Source organism: Sinohyriopsis cumingii, chromosome 7 (genome assembly GCF_028554795.1).
Source record: "Sinohyriopsis cumingii isolate HCF-2022 chromosome 7, ASM2855479v2, whole genome shotgun sequence".
Classification (NCBI taxonomy): Eukaryota; Metazoa; Mollusca; class Bivalvia; order Unionida; family Unionidae; genus Sinohyriopsis; species Sinohyriopsis cumingii.
In genome coordinates this window covers 99,772,441-99,792,818 of record NC_142967.1, presented here as the reverse complement: position 1 = coordinate 99,792,818, position 20,378 = coordinate 99,772,441, and the positions used below count along the sequence as shown (strand labels likewise).

The following is a 20,378-nucleotide window of genomic DNA, read 5'->3' as shown; positions in this document are numbered from 1 at the left end:
GAAGGGAGGGAAGGCATCAGGTGGTGTCAACAAGGAAGGCTGGAGACATGTCATCATCTATACCATCCTGGAAAGGCACATTGTTTCATCTTCTCTTTGGAGCTTTTAGTACACACAGAGTCACTAATCACTGATGAGTTATGGGCAGTGGTGCAGAGTGCTCCTATGTTACCTTTGCCTCTGAGGAACATAGTGATGCCTAGTCATTCCCCTGTATGGATTGTACTAAATGATGATGGCCTATCTATTCTTGTTGACTCAAATGAGTTTGATGTGGAAGCAGCTCCATAGACACCTCCCATGAGTAGCTGGATGAGGAGATCTTGTCCATGGACCTGTCCCCAACACCATTAGGTTCAAAGTCCAATATGAGCAGTGCCTCCCATCACTCACTGAAATCTCCCATGATATTATTATTGAAAACATATTTTTTCATCTGTTCTCATGCTTTGCTTCCATTGTAGCATATTTATTCTAATACTGCTTGTGATAACATGACTGTAAACTGGTTTACTAAAGAGATCAATCAGTATGCAACATGATTGGTTTGGCTTTGATGTTAACAGTTGGTCAAGACGTCTGATTGAGTATTATCTTAAAATGGAAAGTGATTTCAACATGAGGTTTCATGGTGGCTATCTTAAAACTTAAGTGTTAAAGTTCTGTACTTCAGATGAATGGTTATATCAATATGGGGTTTTACCAGCTGATTTCTTATGCTACCTAGTCGGTATACCCCTCCCCCCCACCCCAATTGATCATCATATTTATATGGTGTTTCAGCAAAAGATTAATAGCATCCATTTAGTCCTAAATAAAAATGGTGCAGATCTGACATCCAATATGTCTTCTACAGTAGCTAATTTGAAAATGCATTATTGCTGAAGAACATCAGACATAGTTTCCACACTCAGGAGTTTGAAAGGAAGAAATTGTCTTATTTTGAATTGCTTGAAATTCATTTCGATCAGTAGAGCATCAGTCCCGTAGAAGCACTTTTGTTTGAGTTGTACATGAATTATTGCACTTTTCTTTCCTGTTTTGTTTTAGCAATGACAGCTGTTTGCTGGGAAAACCTCTTTCCCCATGAAACCAATGATCTACACCCAAACCTGGTCAAACCTGGAAACTGGTTCCCTCATTTCTGGCTTTCGTACAGGTTACATTATGCTGTTTGCAGGAACAATAAGGTCAAGTACATCCTGCATGTAAGATGAGGCCATATGCTAATGTTTGAGTATTAGTTAAAACAATGCACAAGACATACGTTTAGTTTGGTGGTCTGACCCATCACCATAGGACTTGAGGGTATCAGGTGGGAGCAAGGGGAATAATGTCATGACTTGTGTGTGAGTTGGATTTATGTGATGTATATTAGCACGGGGTCACCCACATTCTCTTGTTTAGACCTGTCTAAATCCAGTGGCACGATAGTGTGTAGATGACTGGAGATGAGTCCAGATGCTGTGTATGGCCATCAGTTTCTGTTGCACTTGAGCTGATGCCCTGTGCTGTCCACACGGCACATGACATCTGCCTTCATAGCTGGAAGATGTACTGCTGCACTGTCTGATCTGCCAAGAAAGGAACCAGGTGTACCTGTCCACTCCAGGGCAGCAGTTAAGGTAGTAACATGTACTGTTTCTTATGGTAGCAGGCGTAGCCTTACCTGACAAAAGGTTACGATATGCTGTTTACAAAAACTGTAAGACCATGTACATCTTATGTATAAGAAGAGCCTGTGTAACCATATTTTAGTTTTAGGTTTAATTTAATGTTTATTGTACATATAAAAGACGAAATGGAGACAAATCTCTTCAGCATACAGCACAACCAAGGTTACATGACTACCTCATAATGAGAGACTCAGGGAGCTTGTAGAATTTTTGAAGAGTATCCTACACCCCTGTGTCAAGGCCACATTAGGGTGGATACAAGATGTCTGAAACTCTAGAAGTTGGATCCTAAGGATTGCTATGATAAAAGCAGAAGCCGTTATTCCACACATGCATTATGGGAAGCTGGTATGAAGTATATTGGCAGAACATAATACACTGAAGTACTGACACAGTTTGGGGGAGGGGCAGAAGTGAAGTTTTGAATGCATCAAACTTGGCATTTATCTGAACAAAGATGAAACAGTATGTTATGCATGAAATGCCCAAAATGTATGACATAGTAGAAGGTGGGGTTAAAGGTGCTTTTGCAAAATGTTAAATATAGCATCCACATATTATAAACAAACATATTTAGATAGCTCTAGTGGCCTAAGTGGCAAGAGCATCTGCCTTGGATGCAGGTGCTTGCGGGTTCAAACCCTGGCCGAGTCATTAAAGACTTAAAAATGGTACTAGCAACTGTCTTGCAAGGCACTCAGCATTAAGAGGTTAGTGTTAGGACTGGTCGGCCTGGTGTCAGGTTAATGTGTCTACGGCATGATGCTCCAGTGCTTGACATCACTATAAATTGCCATACTGCAGACATGCTAGTGATAAGACTAAAATGGTTAAAGCTACATTAAAAAAAAATTTAACACAAATACAAAACAAACTTGTCTCTTCACGCATGCAGTGTTTGCTGCATGGATGCACACAGTACATATACAATGCAATGTATAATTAACATGCAGGGTTTGATTAGGTCATCCAATTGGCTCTATATTATCTCTCATTTTCTTTTATATCATAAATAAGTTGGCACTGCACTATATGGGGGGATTCAGTTGCCTTAATTTATGTTTAAATCCTGTTTCAGCATTCAGAAGATTTGTGTAGTTTGATTATATTGATGACTCTTCATAGTTGCACAGTTTAAGAACTTGACTTCGCTTTACCACTTCTCAGAAAAAATGTAAAAAAAAAGCAATTCACATTTATTTTTTTATTGCAAGTTGTAATTGTGGCACAAATACTTTTTACATTTCACTTCAAATGACCATTCCATCTATACCCTTTTGCAGTAATGAATGGTTGGCTTATTCTGAATAGCATTAAACTAACCCAAAGTGAAGGAATTAATGTAGTCTCTAGTTTTTGACATCTAAGGCTCCATTAAGTAAATTTTAGTCATTAGGAGTAAAATGCATGGAAATGTTTTGTAATATACAAATATCATTTTATTGAAAACTGTCTTCCTGTTTGATCTTTAAACAGTCCACCCAGTTTTCATGCCAGAGGTGCAATTTTGCAAAAGTTACTTTTGTATGGTATGAACATGAAACAAGTTTTCATTTTAAAATACCGGAGTCTCTCCTTGTATGTCACTTAAAATTGGTTTTATTTGATTGAGCTGAGCAATTACAAAAATAACAAATTATTTTTAAGTAGATTTAGATAGAAGTATGATAATGCTTGAGAGTATTAAGTCAAGACATTTGGCAGTAAATTGTACAAAGCGGGTCAGAATGTGGATCAAAGTTACTGTCCAAAATTAATGGTACAAATCTTGAAGCTCTTCTGAAAATTGCCCTTTGAAATCCAAGCAGCATTAATTCTAGCTCCCTACTTGCATTTTCTTTCATAATAGGAATGAATCATATGCACAATGATAAGGACAATGATGAGCACATTAAAAAATGATTTACTTTATACAGTAGTCCCCCTCTTGAACGGCCCCCCTGACCAGCGGCCACCCGCTCCTTACGGCCAGAATCCGTTGGCACCGACGAGTTTGTGTTCAAAAGTACCCCTCGCGAAAGGCCACCCGGCTAACGCGACCAGCGGCCAGCATATTAGTGCAAAATCATAAAATTTACCCCTCACAAGCGGCCGCATTTTATTTGAATATGTATCCAGAACCAGTATTGTATTCATAACGTGTGTTAAGTAATCCTATTTCTGTTTCCCGATGTCAGGTTTTCGTTACTGAAAGAAGTGTTGAGTAAAGTACATTTATCACTAAGGTTAATATTATATCATTTACGCCTCACGAGAAGCCAAATTTATTCCGTAAAAACCGAGAAAGACTCAAATTTTAATCCATACAAAAGAGTACGTACATGTAATCCAATTAGCCTTACTACTGTGTTATCATAAGATGTCCGGTTTAGTCACTCTGATAATTGTTAAGAAAACAATTATCGAACAGTAGAAACAGCTGAGAAGTGGCAGTATCGATGTGCAATACCCAAGTCAGCAGGAAAATGGTTTAATGGCCTTTATGGCTTCCCTTAGTAAGATGTTGAGCTTGTTCACTTTGGTAATCAGTGGCTATTACCCCTGACAATAATTGTCAAAATTACGAATCCTTAGCGGCCGCGAGGTCAAATCTGCGTGATCTTAATGGTACATATCAAAGCCGTTTTGGCTTCTCTCACCTAGTTTCAAGAAATGTATAAAAACAATAGGGTACCAGACTGCGACTAACTAATCACGTGACAAGATCACTTCCTTTAAAAACACACGGCAATTTGTTCAGATGCATACAAAATTGTTTTATTAGTATTGTAGTTGGCAACATGAATAACTTACTGCAAAAAGATCAACATGTCATCGAGGAAAATAAAAATTCTCAGTTTAGAGGAGAACGTGAAAGTAATTCAACTGACGGGAGGTGGGGGGGGGGATCGTCGAGGATCCTTGCAGAAAACTAACATCGGGAAGACTCAGATAAACAATATCTTGAAAGATAATGAAACAATTCTGCAGAAGTGGAAAGGTGAAATGGACGGAGAAAGGAAGATTGTTTGAGCCAGTAGACGTTTGTATCCTGATTTGAAACACAAGAAAAAGCAAAAATTTTGTCAGTTGAACTGGAATATGACGACTTTACCGCAAGTAACGGATGGTTGCACTGATTTCAAGTGCGACACAATATCAAGCATTCTGTCATTAGCGGCGAATCAGCTGATGTTAATAATGAAGTTGTCGAAGATTGGAACAAAAGACTAAACGATATATGCAGGGGATATGACAGCAAGGATATTTTTAATGTGATGAGACTGGTTTGTTTTTTAGACTGTTACCAACAAAGTGACGTGATGTGAACTGTAACATAATTATAAAGACAGTTTTATAACAGTATCAATGGTTATTCATAGCATTCTTTTGCAAATGATGACAAAGTTTGTTTTACATTTATTTCACATCATGCATGTGATTTTTTAATTAAAATATTAAATATTTAAAATTAAATGTACTTGTGACTTTTTTCATATGTATTTACTATTCGCATTTGTCATCCCCCTCTAGAAAGGCCACCCGCATTATAAGGCCACTTTCCTGCTGCATTAGGGGTGGCCTTATAAGAGGGGGACTACTGTATGTCTTAGCAATTTTTGAGAGCGGAAACTCATTTTTGACAACATTCAGGGAGTAGGTGCAATTTAGACTTTCACTATTAAAGTCATCCAATATGAAAAATATTAGTATAAATAGTTGTACTTTAAGTATTGGATGGAGATTGGTGATCATGAATTGGTGTATACTCATGAATGAGTGCATACTTTGAAACATTAAGGAACATGTATATGTGTTTTTGTGGAATCTAATTTTTTTCTCATATATATATATATATATATATATATATATATATATATATATATATATATATATATATTACAGCATGTACACAGCCAGCTGTTGGATTGGTTCCTGTGGGTGGTGAAAATATGGTGAGTAAATCACTTACTGACCCCAGTCAAGTATCTAAAGATGGAACTACTGCCATAGTAGCTGAAGGGACCTTTGAGAAAATATTACCAATTGAGAACAGGAGTGTTTATAGATCCATGATTAAAGTGGCAAGATGGATAAAGAAAACAGGACTTGAACACACCGTTGAAGTTAGAGAGTTGAATGAACCACTAAGGGTAGGATTTGTTCTGCAGGGTCCTTCTGACAGAGTGCTTGAGATGACTGACTATATAAAGAAGGTCCAGGAGGGCATCATCACACAAAAGTATTTAACATTCAGTACATCAGAAGTTAGTTACCTCGGCTCAGCAGAGGGACAACAGATTATAGCCAGATTAGAGGAAGAGAACAGTTGTAGCATTCAAATCATAGATCCAGCAAAAGTTACTGGGGTAGATGAAAAAGATCATCCTTCTGGTAAGTAAATATTTTGTTCCTCTTTTGTTTACTTTACAGGACAAGTACAAGGGTTTCTGTTTGAACTTGTTTTTAAATCATATTTACCAGTGAAAACCACATATCTGTTAAATGACCTTCATTTCTAAGTGATCTGCTGATAAGATGGCATCACATAAAAGCTAGTGTCATAAGGACTATCTCTAATCCTATTGTTAAATTATTTTCAAATACAAAATATGGCTTTTATCTTACTAACTTTGTTGTGAAATTTGGCAATTAGTATTCTGAATAGTTACTTTAAAATTTACTGTATCACTTGACGATATTTGCCAAGATATATGGTCATATGCAATACAAAATCTACTTCTTGAAAATGACCTAGAATTGTTCTCTAAAATATATAAAATTGAACAGTGTCAGAGGAAAAAGATAATAAAATATAGCAGATCAAATTATAATTGAAATTACCAGTAATCATTAACTGACATTAATTTTGGCATTCTCAAAGATTAATTTTGTTTTGTTAGTTTTTAAAATTATTACTTTTCTGAAAATATTAACTGCTATTCAGTATATGATATTTGCATTTTTAAAATAACTTTCATACCAATCATTCAGTTTAGCTGTATAAATTCTTTCGAATCATTCATTTCAGAACTTTGATTCCTTCTTTGCTTTCATAAATACATGTACATTATAGTTGTACAGTCATACCTAGAACTTAACTGATGCAAAATTCAGAGGTAATATTTTTAAATTAATTTTTTCTTTAGATTTTAAGGTACCACTACTACCTGGTCACAAACACCAAATATGATTTTATTTGAAAAACTAGTTCTGCTGTGGATAATGTACCAAATAACCTTTTATGATTCAAATTCATTGTTAAGCTGTACTTGAGGCTGATAACTTGAGACAAATCTCAATATGCATAAAGTGTGCCCACATAAAAGAGATGGTTTGACCATGTGGACAGTTACCTAGCATTATTAATTTTTTATGTGATTAAGATACATATTTGCAAAATTTCAACTGCGTGTCTAGTGCTTAAGATTGGGAAATCTCTTTGGTGACATTAAGGCCCATGGGCATGCACTTCACTAGTCATGGGCAGCTGTAAACAGCATTTTATCCTATACATGTATTTCCAGGTGATTTATAATAGCCTTTGTAACAACTACTGTTCACTTTTAATCTCACTTTTGTGTTTCTTTTTTATTGATTTGTTTATTTATTTATTATTTCATTTTTTATTTTTGTTCCTCCCTTTCTTTGCTCCCAATTTTCTTTACTTCATACACAATTTTTGACACATTTTAATTGACAATTTCTCCTTTTAACTTTCTGATCCATGTCTTTTCACCTACACCTTCATTGTTCATTGTCATGTTTTATGTAGCTTGGCTAAATTCTAATGTTTAACAAAGATTCTCTTCACCTCGATTATTTCTTGATTAGTTTTCTTGTCAATGAAACTTAACATTATTCATATATGTTTACAATGTTTGAATTGTAAAAGGAGAGAAAAAACATTATAAGCTATTGGCTTTTGTTCTGATTCTATATTTAACATGTAATCTCCAACTACACATTTACGAAATATAGACTTAAGTCCATAATCTCCAGCATTAAGTCGTCTTGGCCATTTCTGGAAATACATGTACTTATATTTCTCACAAACATAATATTTATTTTATGACAAAGGATTCTGTACCACATGGAGCTTGCAGTATTGTTTTTTATCACTGCATGAAGTTTCAGATTATCTGTTGTGGTCCAATTAACAGGTTATGTCCAGCATATGAAGACAAGACCCTGATTCAGACTTGAAATAGAAAATACTGTTGTTGACTCATAGTGTTTCCAGGTGACTTCATGAATCAATTCATGATTATCTTTGAAAAATATGTGTGGGGCAAATATAAGAATCCTAGATTTCATTTATTTCATGCAGTACCTGTAGGTCTTTTCAAATTGCCATCACTGAAAATAAATTTTATTTCAGGAGGATCAATAGGATCGTATAGGATGGTTACCTTCGTTTATCCACACAATCAAACTGTGAGCCTTCTAAATGGAATGGTGGAGAATTGTAAAACGGATGTAATTGTCATGCTAGTCCTAACACCATCCACACCAAGAGGTTAAATTTTGTTTTGCTTCATATACGTCAACGTAAATACACCCCAGATAAAGTAATACAACTATAGTCTGAAGTTATTCTATTAACTATTTATGTAACCTTAATAATGAAGCAAACAATGTGGGATTCCTATATTCATTATCTTTATATAATGTCATAAAAATGAGTATAAATGAGTTAACACATTGGCTTGTACAGTTTACACATTCACCATATGTGAGTTGTTTTCATGCAGATCTTCACAAGTTATGTAAATTAAGGGCATAAATTAATTTTAGATAATCCTAAGGAACACCTTCCTCACCATTTTAATCCCCAAAGTACATGAAACAGGTAATTTTTAAGTGATTCTCATTGTTATAATTGTATGGGGATAAATAACTACTTTCAGAAATTGTTTCTCAGTTTAAATATAAACATCTTTATATAGGTTGAATGAATAATGATGGGTGCAGCCATGTATTAATTAATAATATGTATGTGTGTGTGGATACATATGACTTTATATATCTTCTATCTTTGCAAAAGCATAGAACTGTAAACAAAAAGCTAATTGTTAGATTATACAACATAATATACAAGGAACATATTTTTCACTGTTGCTAAATTTAAGACTATGAATTACACAGTTTTAAGTCTTCTTATGATTGACATTAGCAATTTCACCTTCTTTGGAAAATATCATTGATATCTTTATGTGATAATGTGCTTAACAACTAGGAAGATTTTCTCAAAGTTGATTAGAACAAAAATCTGATTATTAATATAAGCTGTGGAGTATTTTCATAATGCAATGCTTGGCCCCAGTAAGGTTTTATGTTTCAAGGACCTCTTTTTATTTTATTTTACTTTGTTAAATTACCTGAAGGATCAGACTTCACACTTAATTTGGCCAAGTTTTGTGTGTGAAAAAGTTACCATAAGTGTCCAATCTGAGTTAGGTTCTGTCAAATTTTTCCTTCCAATATGTCAACGGTGACTGATAAATTTAGTAAGAATCAATTCAAGGTTAAGTCATACTAAGTTAATGATGGTTATTCACATACAACATTTAATATGTGGGAATCTTGGGGTATAAACATATAATTAGTCCATTCTTATTGTAGTGCTTATCTTATATCTGTGTAAAAGTTCATTCCATTTTCGTTTTTACTTTTATTTCTTACATGTAGGCCAGCGGAAGTCACAGTTCATTGTTGCACAATCACGAACAAGATTGTATGTTCCTTTGAGCAATGAGAGAAATTCAGATGCAGAGATGTTATTATTTGAAGATATCTGTGCTACACTTCACTATTTAGAAGACAAGAATTATGTAAAAGTTGGGTTTGCAATAAATCCAGTTGGTAATTGGCGTATGGAAAAGTTTGTGAAAGTCTTCTTATGTACAGTCAATGATTTCTTCAGTCAAAGTCAGGAGACCAGTGGATGGAAAGTGTATCTTTGTACAACTGATGAGGATGAGTTTGAACGGATGAAAGGTTCTGCGATTGACTTTTTACAGCCTTTGATCACAGCTCAAAATAAAGCAGAAGATGCTTACATGGTTAAAATAGATGCAGCACTTAGCAAAGGTAAGCTATTGACAATTCTAATCTTTTTCACAAGATTTTCAGTACAAAAATACCAAGATACCATTAACATAACTGCATTTTAGGATCCAGTATCTTTAGCTATGAGTGCAGTAAAAAACAAAGTCACTATTTGTGTCTTTCATCAGTCCTTTTCTAAAGACATCATCTACAGTCTGTTATCAGCATAATTGAATAATGATGGCAATAATTATTTAATGCAATTTATAATGTTAAGCGTACTGTTTAGTGTTTCAACTCAGTCGGGGCCCCGAGTGGTCTAAAGCGCTCACTGTTCCAGATCACTGCCATCTCACGTCTGTCTGCGTGGGTTCGAGTCCAAGGCTCGGCTAGCGTAGGTATGTGGGAAAGCCTGCCAGTAGCTTCTCGTGGGTCGGTGGCTCTTCCCTGGGTTTTCCAGGGTTCTTCCTCCACCAGTTATACTGGCCGCCATGTATAGCATATCTTGTGCTGAAAAATGGCGTTAAACCCTAGAAAAACAACAACAACAGCATCAACTCAGTCCGAAAGATCTAACTAATAGGTCGTCTGGAATTTACGGGCTAATTTTTTTTTGTTCAAACTGTGTTTTATTAATGACAGAAAGCTTAATACTTTGAAAAATAAATCTTAGACACTGAAATAAAATACAGATCTATACTTATGGCTTCATTTTTATGTTCCCTATTTGTATTCTTCAAAGTGAAATTGCCATCTGGTGCCAAAACAAAATAAGCCTTTACTTGTAACATTGACTTGTTAGCAATCAAGACATATATGTGCTTTGTGAGTATATGTGTAGAAAACTGATTTTTATGTTTTCATTTGGCATTTTTTTGTATACTTTTGCTCTAGCTCTACTGGTTGTTGACCAAAAGTGTTCATGGGATGGTCTCTAATCTGTTTGACCATCTATTAGCACAAGTAACTTATTGCGACTCGTCCTTACTTGGAAGTTTTCCATGAAACTTAACACACACTTTCATCTCAAGGAGTCAAGGTCTAGTTATCCTGAGTGCAAATGGTGGTGCCCAGATTTCCAATATGGCTTCCACTGGGCTCATCTTGAAAATCACTACTTCTCCTGAGTGGATGGCAGGATCAAAATGGATTGTTTTTTTCTAAACCTCTTATGATATGAAGTTGGCACTAAATGAAAATGGTTCTGCAAAATGTGAAGGCTATGGTGGCCATCTTGAAAAGCTTGATATTGCAACTCTTGTCATATAATCAAAGGGATTTCACTATAATACTTTTAATAATGTCTGATTGGTCCTAAAAGAAAATTGTGCCGTTTAGATATCCATTATCTTGAAAATCTTTTTTGTCGCTAGTTCTCCTGATTGGAAAGACATATTGACATGGGGTTTTCAACAAAAAATTATAAATGAAAATGGTTCCTCATGGGTACCCAGTATGGATGCTTCAGTTGTCATCTTAAAGTCCTTGTTAGCACAATTCATTCTGAATACATTGTCCTATCAACATGGAGATTTACTAGCACACTTTTGATGACATGTAGTTAGTTTTAAATCAAGATGGTGCTGATCTGATTCGTAATCTGACTGTTGTGGCAGCCATTTTGAAAATTTTATTTATAACGAATCCTGCTGAAGAAGTCATATCAGCATGGGTTTTTACCAGAAGATTTATTATGATGTCTGATTAGTCCTAAATGAAAATTGTGCCAGAGAGACATTCAGTATGGCCAGCACTGCCCTTATGGAAATGTTATTATCACTACTCCTTCTCAAGGGAAGTTGATACCAATATGGAATTGTTGGCAAATTTAAAAATAGTATTGTTCAAGAATATCAGAGATGGTTTTATTGCTTGGCAGTTAAAAAGAGAAACTGGTCTTATCTTGAATTACATCAGAGGGGCCCCGAGTGGGCAAGTGGTCTAAAGCACTCACCATTACGGATCACTGCCATCTCACCTCTGTCTGCATTGGTTTGAGTCTTGGCCTTGGCCAATGTGGGTTATGTGAGAAAGCTTGCCAGGAACTTTTCATGGGTCGGTGGTTCTTTTTGGGGTTTTTCCAGGTTCTTTCTCCACCATTGATACTGGCCGCCGTGTATAGCCTATCTGGTGGTGAAAAATGTGTTAAACCTTACAACAACAACAATTACTTCAGATTCTTCTCAGGCATTATGTGAAAAGGTTAAGGTTGATGTACTTTTTTGCTATGTAATAAATATTAGAACAACTCGCAGGTCAGGCCATATTCGAAGGAGGTGAGAAGTTGACAACCAGGAAGTGTGGATAAATTACCTAATAAATTTTATGGAACCTCATGCATGTACTATATGTGAGAGATAATTAATACTCAGCTGAGAAAGGATCATATTGAATAAGGGCATTTGTATGTACCCTCACACATTTTCTTCATATATATATATATATATATATATATATATATATATATATATATATATATATATATATATAGATATATATATTATAAGTATGAGTTGGTTTAAGTTTCATTTCTCATGAGTTTTGTATTAATATAGTTTGTCATGGAAATGATATATTGAGAAAAGGTCAAAGAAGATGTACAAATTTTCATCATTGCTTTTTAAGTGTTGCTTATTAATGCTGCATGCCCATTAACTTAACATCTGGTTTAATATTACCTCTTTTTACTATTTTGTTCAGTATATATGTGCAAAAGAGGTTTCAGTTTTTAAAAACGTGCTCCTGAATGGACCATAGAAGCCATTGATGAATAACTTGGACTCAAAAGTCAGCTTGAAATTGCTTTTAAGTTCTGTTGCAAAATAAAAGAGCTATTCATAAATTCAGAAACTGTATCACAAAGCTATTATAGGTGCCTCTGAGTTTTGCCAGAAATGGTGCTGGTCTCTTCAACAAGACTGCCCCCTCCCAGTATCAATTTCTTTAAGAATAACATATCTTTCTGTACATCAAAAACCAAAGCAGATGTAACTTTATTAACACTACATATCAGTATTCAGTGAGTAAATGTATAATAGAAAAATGCAGATTTTAAAGATTTAATTCACTCATGTTACACATTTGATTGATTGTTATGCTGCAGATGCAGAAAACTTAACTGGCACATACACTGCAATACTCAATTTCAGAATGTAACCATTTGATCACAACAGCTTGCCCTCGTAATTCCTCCAGTTAGTCCAGATCTCATAAATTAGTGGATATTTTTTTATCAATCAGTGTTTCAGTTTCACATTTAGTTCATATTAGATATATGAATATATTGTGAGTGTGGGATGGCATTTTGGAGAGATGTCATCACATATTGCCATTTTGTAATACAAATAATACATTGTCATGTGTCATAATAATTGGCTCAGCTCTGTTATATGTCATCAAGGACATGTATGGCAGTAAAGAATAATTAATTTAAATTTTGTCCTTGCTGAAAAAAGTTAAGGAAACATGACAGTTGTGGTATATATATATATATATATATATATATATATATATATATATATATATATATATACACATCTCTCACTTTGTCTCTTTTGCTTATGATTACACAGACACAGATGCACATACTGAATGCTGCTATTTATAGCAACTTCAGTGCTACATCTGACACTGATGGCATTCAAAATGTGCATGTGCAACTCAACATTTTATGTATTCTGTACATGATTCATGTTGGAAATCAACATGAATCATGTACAGAATACATACAATGTTGAGTTGCATAAAGGATCACTCTTTATCTCTCTTTCAGGCAATGTTGATACATAATAACATAAAATGACTGTTTCAGAATTTGTTGTTCTGGTACATAAATTTTCTCTTGGACCCATACTTTTTTTGTACATTCAGGCTTTGCTACCATTGATTGAAGTGGTTTCTTTATTTTCCTTACATACATTCAAAGGAAATAAAATCAGAATGAAAAATACATTGATTCCAAACTTTTATTGATATTTTCAATATTTAAAAGAGATTTTGAACACAACTAAATGTGGACTTTTGTGCACACATCTGCCATTTTTAACAGATCTTATGAAATAAACAAAATCATCAAAACTCATTTTCCTTCTTTCATTTGTGTTACTGCATAACACAGATTATAAATACAAATATAGCAAAAGTAAGTTTTTGGAGAATGATATATATCACCAGTACAGTGTGCTGTGTTTAAAATTTTAACAGTATGCTGCCAGTAATCAATACTGTCACTACCACTAGGTTGATATGATTCCTTGAAAACATTGAAAGTACTGGAGTTTATCTTTCTAAATTTAAGGACTTGAAATCTTTTAAAATTTACATATTAGTTTTAAGTCTTTCAGAATCACTTTTGCTCCATCAAAAATGATTTTATTCTATTTTTTAAAATCTCTTTTCCTAGAATATCAGCAGTCCTGCTCTGCCATATTGCTGATAGTTAATCTTAGTTTCCAACATGTAAAAGGACACTGATGGAGACAAGAAGTATTTGTCAGATTAAAAGTGGTTAGATGGGGGGGGGGAACTTCTTTGGTTCAATGACTGGTTGACTTCCTACCAATGTTTCCCCTTCAGTGCATACCATTTTGTTATCAGGCTTTGTACAACAAAAGCAAAGGAATTAATATGAATGTCTAAAATTTATGTTATGTGTCTCTGATATAATTACCTAAAAATCTGTTGTAAAAACAACTCCTGAAATATTTGGAAATACAAAGATCCTGAGAAATATATGCTATAGTTCTAAGTACTGTACAGCAAGTTTTTTAGGCTGTGCATAAGGTGTGAAACTGGAGTAGTTCATTGTGTACTGTAAGAACCCACTTGCATGTTCAAAGTAGGACAGTGTAACAAAATAGCCACTTCTCCATTACCTAAGTGGATCTACTCATTTTTCAAATCAGAGTCATCAAATTTATATACAGGATTTACCCCAGATGCTCTCTTAGTTGATAGAAGGATCAAATTTAAGCACACCATAACAAACAGAAGTGGAGTATGTTTATAATGATAGCCCTGTTAATCATTTAATCAATTTAGCTGTACCAGTTACACATACATAGGATTTAAATGATGGCATGCAATCAGACTGTAGTGACTTTGTTGTAACCAATTTTTGGAATTTGGAAAAATTGAACAATCTGGACCAGAAACATTCACATCTATTGCCACAAGAAAAAAGTGAATTAGAACAGCTGTTATGTGAAGATGAACCAAGTAAGAGTGATTGGAGTTCTTGAACTGAGACTAGATAATGTTTCCGTATGTGTACTGACTAAGATTCATTACAAATAGCAAGAATAAGAGACTGCATTGAAGTGCAAAATATGTCATGAAGTTTGACCTTTCAAAAGGATTTTGGCAAATTCCTTTTGTGAAAAGAGCACAAAAAATTTTTTACATCATTTTAGCTCCAAACGGATTTTATAAATAAAATGTGATTCTGTTTGTTATGAAGAATTCTCTCTCAACATTCTTGCATTTAATAAACATGATAATTTTTAAACCATTGAGAAATTCTTGGATGAATTCAGCATTGCCATTTTAAGTAAAAGTGTGTTTGCTGTGCTTGTGTCACATTGATAGTGCATCTTGTGGGACACAGTCAAGTTAAACCTGTAGAAGTTTGTGTGAGATTTGGTTTTATAATGTGGCTTTAACAAATTTTCAGTCACATCGCTATCATGTCTGCAGTGTGGCAGTTTATAGTGATGTCTAAAGTCAAGGCTTTGTTAGAATTGTCAGTGCCTATCAGTAAAAAGGAACTGGTGCTACTTTTGGATATGGCTAGATATTATCAGTAATTTTTTTCAAATTTTACATAACTACAGAGCCCTTGACATATTTGTTGAGTTTGATTTGTCTGACAAATGTTGAGAGGCTTTTGATAAGTCAAAGACCAGACCCTCAGAATGCAACAGATTTTTCAGCTCCAGACTTAGCACAGTCATTTAAAAGTTATATTGATACTAGTGATGTAGGGATTGGTGGAGTAATTCAAGAATATAATAATGTTGTGTATAATCCAGTGTGCTATATTTCTAAAAAGTACTGTTTGGATTTAAAATTGGGTTTTGCAACATTTTGAATCATAATTTAGTTTAGCTCCTCTAATTATTGTATTCAGTGATAACCCCATTACTTCAATTAACAGGGGCCCCGAGTGGCCGAGTGGTCTAAAGCGCTCTCCGCTACCAATCACTGCCATCTCACCTCTGTCTGCGTAGGTTCGAGTCTCGGATTCGGCCAATGTGGGTATGTGAGAAAGCTTGCCAGTAGCTTCTCGAGGGTAGGTGGTTCTTTCCAGGGTTTTCCCGGATTCTTCCTCCACCATTAATACTGGCCGCCATGTATAGCCTATCGAGTGCTGAAAAATGGCGTTAAGCCCAACAACAACAACAACAACTTCAATTAACAGGGGCCCAGAGTGGCTGAGTGGTCTAAAGTGCCATCTCACCTCTGTCTGGGTGGGTTCGAGTCTAGGATTCGGCTAACGTGGGTATGTGAGAAAGCTCGCCAGTAGCTTCTCGTGGGTCGGTGGTTCTTCCCGGGGTTTTCCCGGGTTCTTCCACCATTAATACTGACCGCCATGCATAGCCTATCGTGTGCTGAAATATGGCATTAAACACCACAACAACAACAACAACAACAACAACTTCAATTAACAAATTGAAAAACCAAAATCAGAGATTATTGAGGTGGAGCTTAATATTGCGGGAATACAATATTGACATGCACATCAGTAGAAAAGATAATCTGATTGCAGATATGCTTTCCCATGTATGGAAGTAGTATATTGCTGAATGTATATTTTGTGTCATTCATTAAACATTTACTTACATAATTTTATTATCATAGTATGATTTGTATGTCTGACTAAAATGTAAAAGAAAGAAAGCTTCATTGATATATTTTTCAATCTTTTCCTTGGAAGCTGACTTTACATATGCAATGTTGTAATGTTTATCTGAGTTTTTTGGACAGTGTGGATTGTTCAGTCATGAAACTTGATATGTGTGTGTATGCACTGAAAGTGTACTTCCCAACATATCTAAAGTAGATTGCTGTGACTCACTTTTTAAACTTTAGTGATTCTGTACACCTTTGATGTTATGGTGACCAAGTTTCTTGGCCCATATTGTTCATATAGTCATTAAACTGGATATAAACATACACTGAGATGTACTTCATTAAAGATATATCTGGCAACTGAATAAATATGTGCAGGCAATCTTCATTTCTTTCTATGTGATATTATATATTTAGATTTTGGATTTGCAATATATGTATTTGTCTTTTTCTGCTTTTTTTACATACAACCAGCAGTGCTACCATCAAATCCTGTACTTCACTTTGACAGGATTGAATTAAGAGTTGAGGCTGGTGATCTGAGTCAGTTTGAGGTAAGTATCAAGCAACCTGGATGATAATGTTTTCATTACAATGTGCATATTAATGAGTTTACCTTGCATCTGATTGGCTGAGCTTGTCTTCTGTCTTGTTTAATTCTTTTAACTTTGCATGCCCTTTCATTTTTTGTGCATCATTTTACAATAATGTTATGATCAAATGTATAGTTCTTTTTCTCATCAAAGTCTTTAAATATTCATACAAATAGATGAAAATTGTTGCAGAATTTCTTTTACAGAAAGATATTAAAAGCATATACAGTTAAGGTGTTTTTTATATTTGCATTACTTTTAATCTTTTACTATCAGCAAAAAATATAAAGATTGATGCATGTGACCTCTTGTTGTCATTATAATACCTAGACACTTTTCTTGTTTAGCACATAATACTTAAATAGTATCATTAGTGAGTGTGTGTGTTATAATCCCAGACTATTGATTGTTGTCACCCACTCTACTGCCTCTATTCCTGAGTTGGATGTACACCTCTTCGTTGAGGTATACCAGTTTGTACTGCACTGAGACCCACACAAAGGCATGGGCTTTACAGCTCCACAGAAACATTATGCATCCTGAATGCATGACCTAGTTAAATTCATATGGTTGATGTAATGCAGGTCCACCTTGGATTGCCTCTAAGCGGTTTCACATTCCCTTGAACTCTCTCATCAAAGTGTTTTTCAAATTTCCCTCACAGTATTTGTTTGCTATTGGATTCGTGGCAGCATTTAGCCTTAGATGGAGTTTACCACCCACTTTGGGCATCATTCCCATGGAACCTGACTGTGAGGAAGATGCAATCTGATGCCTTTGGGTGCCTATATGGGCCTGACACCCGCAATGCGAGAGGTCATGATCAGGGAGAATTGTGTACCCAAACATGTAGACAAGTAGGCTTTTCAGCATGAATGTATTAGTTAGTCAGGAATGACACAAGGTCGAAGGATTGGATATTTGAAGTGATTTGCTATACATGCATATGCCTTGCCAGTGTTCAGTATAATCATTCCAGTTTTATTTAGACTCAGGACCTCCACATCATGGCTCAATCTGTTAACCCTCCTGCGATCATGGTTCATCGATCTCATTTACCTGTAGATGAATGATCTCTGAAAATTAATGCTTAAAGGGGACTCTGCTGTTGCAGCACAGAGGGTCCCTTCTTTACAATAGTCTACTGATTAACCAACTTAATGTCTGGTTTATATTGCTATATTGAATGATCAATGTACCAAGATACTTTTCAGTTGAGGTTGCCAACAGCATAGTTAGTTGACTTCCAAACCTTAAAATGCCAAGTGGATACTATTTTGTAATTCGTGCAGTATGAAACGTGTTGATCTTCTCCATCCCCCTGTAACTGATGTTGCAGATTTTTGTATCTTATCTTGGAATCCCATGAAATCCAACAAAAAGTGCTCAATATCCACCATATAAGTTAACAGATTATCTGAAACACCCGAGCAAGTTAGCCTCAAAGTTGGCCATGCACCTTAATACATCCCAAGCTTCCATAACAACAGTCAATCAGTAGAGGACACCAGGAACTTGATATACCTGGGCATCATAGCAAGTTAAGTGGCATGAATAAGGACATCAGCTCAAGGATTGAGAAAGCCTGAAATGCCAAATGGAAATGGCAACGCATCCAGAATTCTCAGTAGACTGTCCCAAAAGCCAAAGTCAAGCTTTACAATGCCAGCCCCAAATCTCCCATTCTCTGTGGATCAGAATGTTGGAGCATCACAAAAGCATATAACTTATATGCACCATTTCAAGCAGCAATAGTAGATGATTCAATACTGAAGAAATTTTTGTACAGAAATATTGCCATTTTATGTATAATGTACAGTTATGCCCCTTCTCAAAACTGAACCATTGTAGAAATACTAATGAATATGCCCTTGCTTTCTAATATCACTTGTTCCAATCACTTATAGAGATGATGAATTTAATAATATGTTTTTCTAACACTTATACTATATTTTTCTAATCTTATGTACACATATTTATGTTTTTCTCTTGTAGGCTGACGTGATTGTTAATACAACATCTTTAAATTTAGACCTGAATAATGGTGAAACCTCAAAGTCCCTTTTTAGGGCTGCGGGACAGAAGATTCAGGATGAATGTAAGAAGGCCTATCCTAAAGGCATTCATGAAGGAGAAGTAGCCAGAACCTCAGGGGGAAAAATGAAATGCAAGGAAATTTTTCATGGAGCTTTGAAACGATATTCAAATTCAGACATGGATTGGAGCAATGTACGCTGCATTTAGTACAATAAGATACACTAGTTTATTGATTGTTATTCTGGAATGCACTTGTTTATTGATTGTTATTCGGGATATGTCATTCCTCGTAATGTTATTTTTTCATCTCTTTCATGCACTTGGAATCAATATAGTTGAGTCTGTCCATAACAGCCATCCACGGGAAAAAATCAAACTGGCCTTTGTACACACGTGACTTCTGTATATGGGTTAACGTTTCAGACTTTGTTTTTGAACAAATACCATGAATGTAATATCATTATTATTTTTAATATTATGTTATAAAAATATTTAGTGATCTTTTCAATAAAATTATAAAATAACTGTAATTTTTTATCTCTCAAAGCTATATTCCACACAAGATTACTGTATCTTGCTCACTTGAATCCATCCCATGAACTAAATCATCACTGACTCCCTCCCAAAAATATTCACTGATCGTAGTTTGTTGTATGCAAAATGACAGAACACTAATTTCAATGCCAATTGACAGCATAAATATGACTGAAAAGAGAACTGGCTCTGTGTTCTGCAAGATTTTATTATTAGATTTAGGAACAGCTTTTCACTCTCTAAGTAATTACCAGATTAACTATTTACATTTAAGTTGTTGCATTTAGCTCATGGCCTCATATAATTTTGGCATGTACTTTGCATACGATCCTATATAAAATCATGAAAATTGGGATTGCATCTTTAAGAGCAATACTTCATCATTATGTTTCAATAGCTTAATATGTTAAATTTTGTATATGATGTTCATTTCTCATGAATTTTGCAATAACGGTGGTTCATAGTGACCTATATTTGATCTTTTACTGGCTTGGTTAAGTGTTTACATGTAGCTCTGGACCATGCAAGTGTTTTGGGGCATTATGCATACTGCTTTATCAAGAATCATGATACATAGGGAGCGGATACCTGTTGATAAATTCTGTATCCTTTTTGCCAGAAGAAGTCTCCATGACCGCTATTCCATGCTCTATGGCTT

The 20,378-nt window shown here is 35.0% G+C and overlaps 1 protein-coding gene across 1 annotated transcript in view; it reads left to right on the top strand.

Moving 5' to 3' along the window:
* The window catches only part of LOC149795803 (uncharacterized), a 54,451-nt gene that overhangs the window by 8,282 nt on the left and 25,791 nt on the right, over positions 1 to 20,378 (top strand). The window contains exons 6-10 of the mRNA XM_089963857.1: positions 5,562 to 6,050; positions 8,038 to 8,175; positions 9,348 to 9,749; positions 17,034 to 17,110; positions 19,145 to 19,378. Of these exons, the coding sequence (XP_089819983.1) occupies positions 5,562 to 6,050; positions 8,038 to 8,175; positions 9,348 to 9,749; positions 17,034 to 17,110; positions 19,145 to 19,378 (1,340 nt within the window). The remainder of the gene's footprint in view (positions 1 to 5,561; positions 6,051 to 8,037; positions 8,176 to 9,347; positions 9,750 to 17,033; positions 17,111 to 19,144; positions 19,379 to 20,378) is intronic.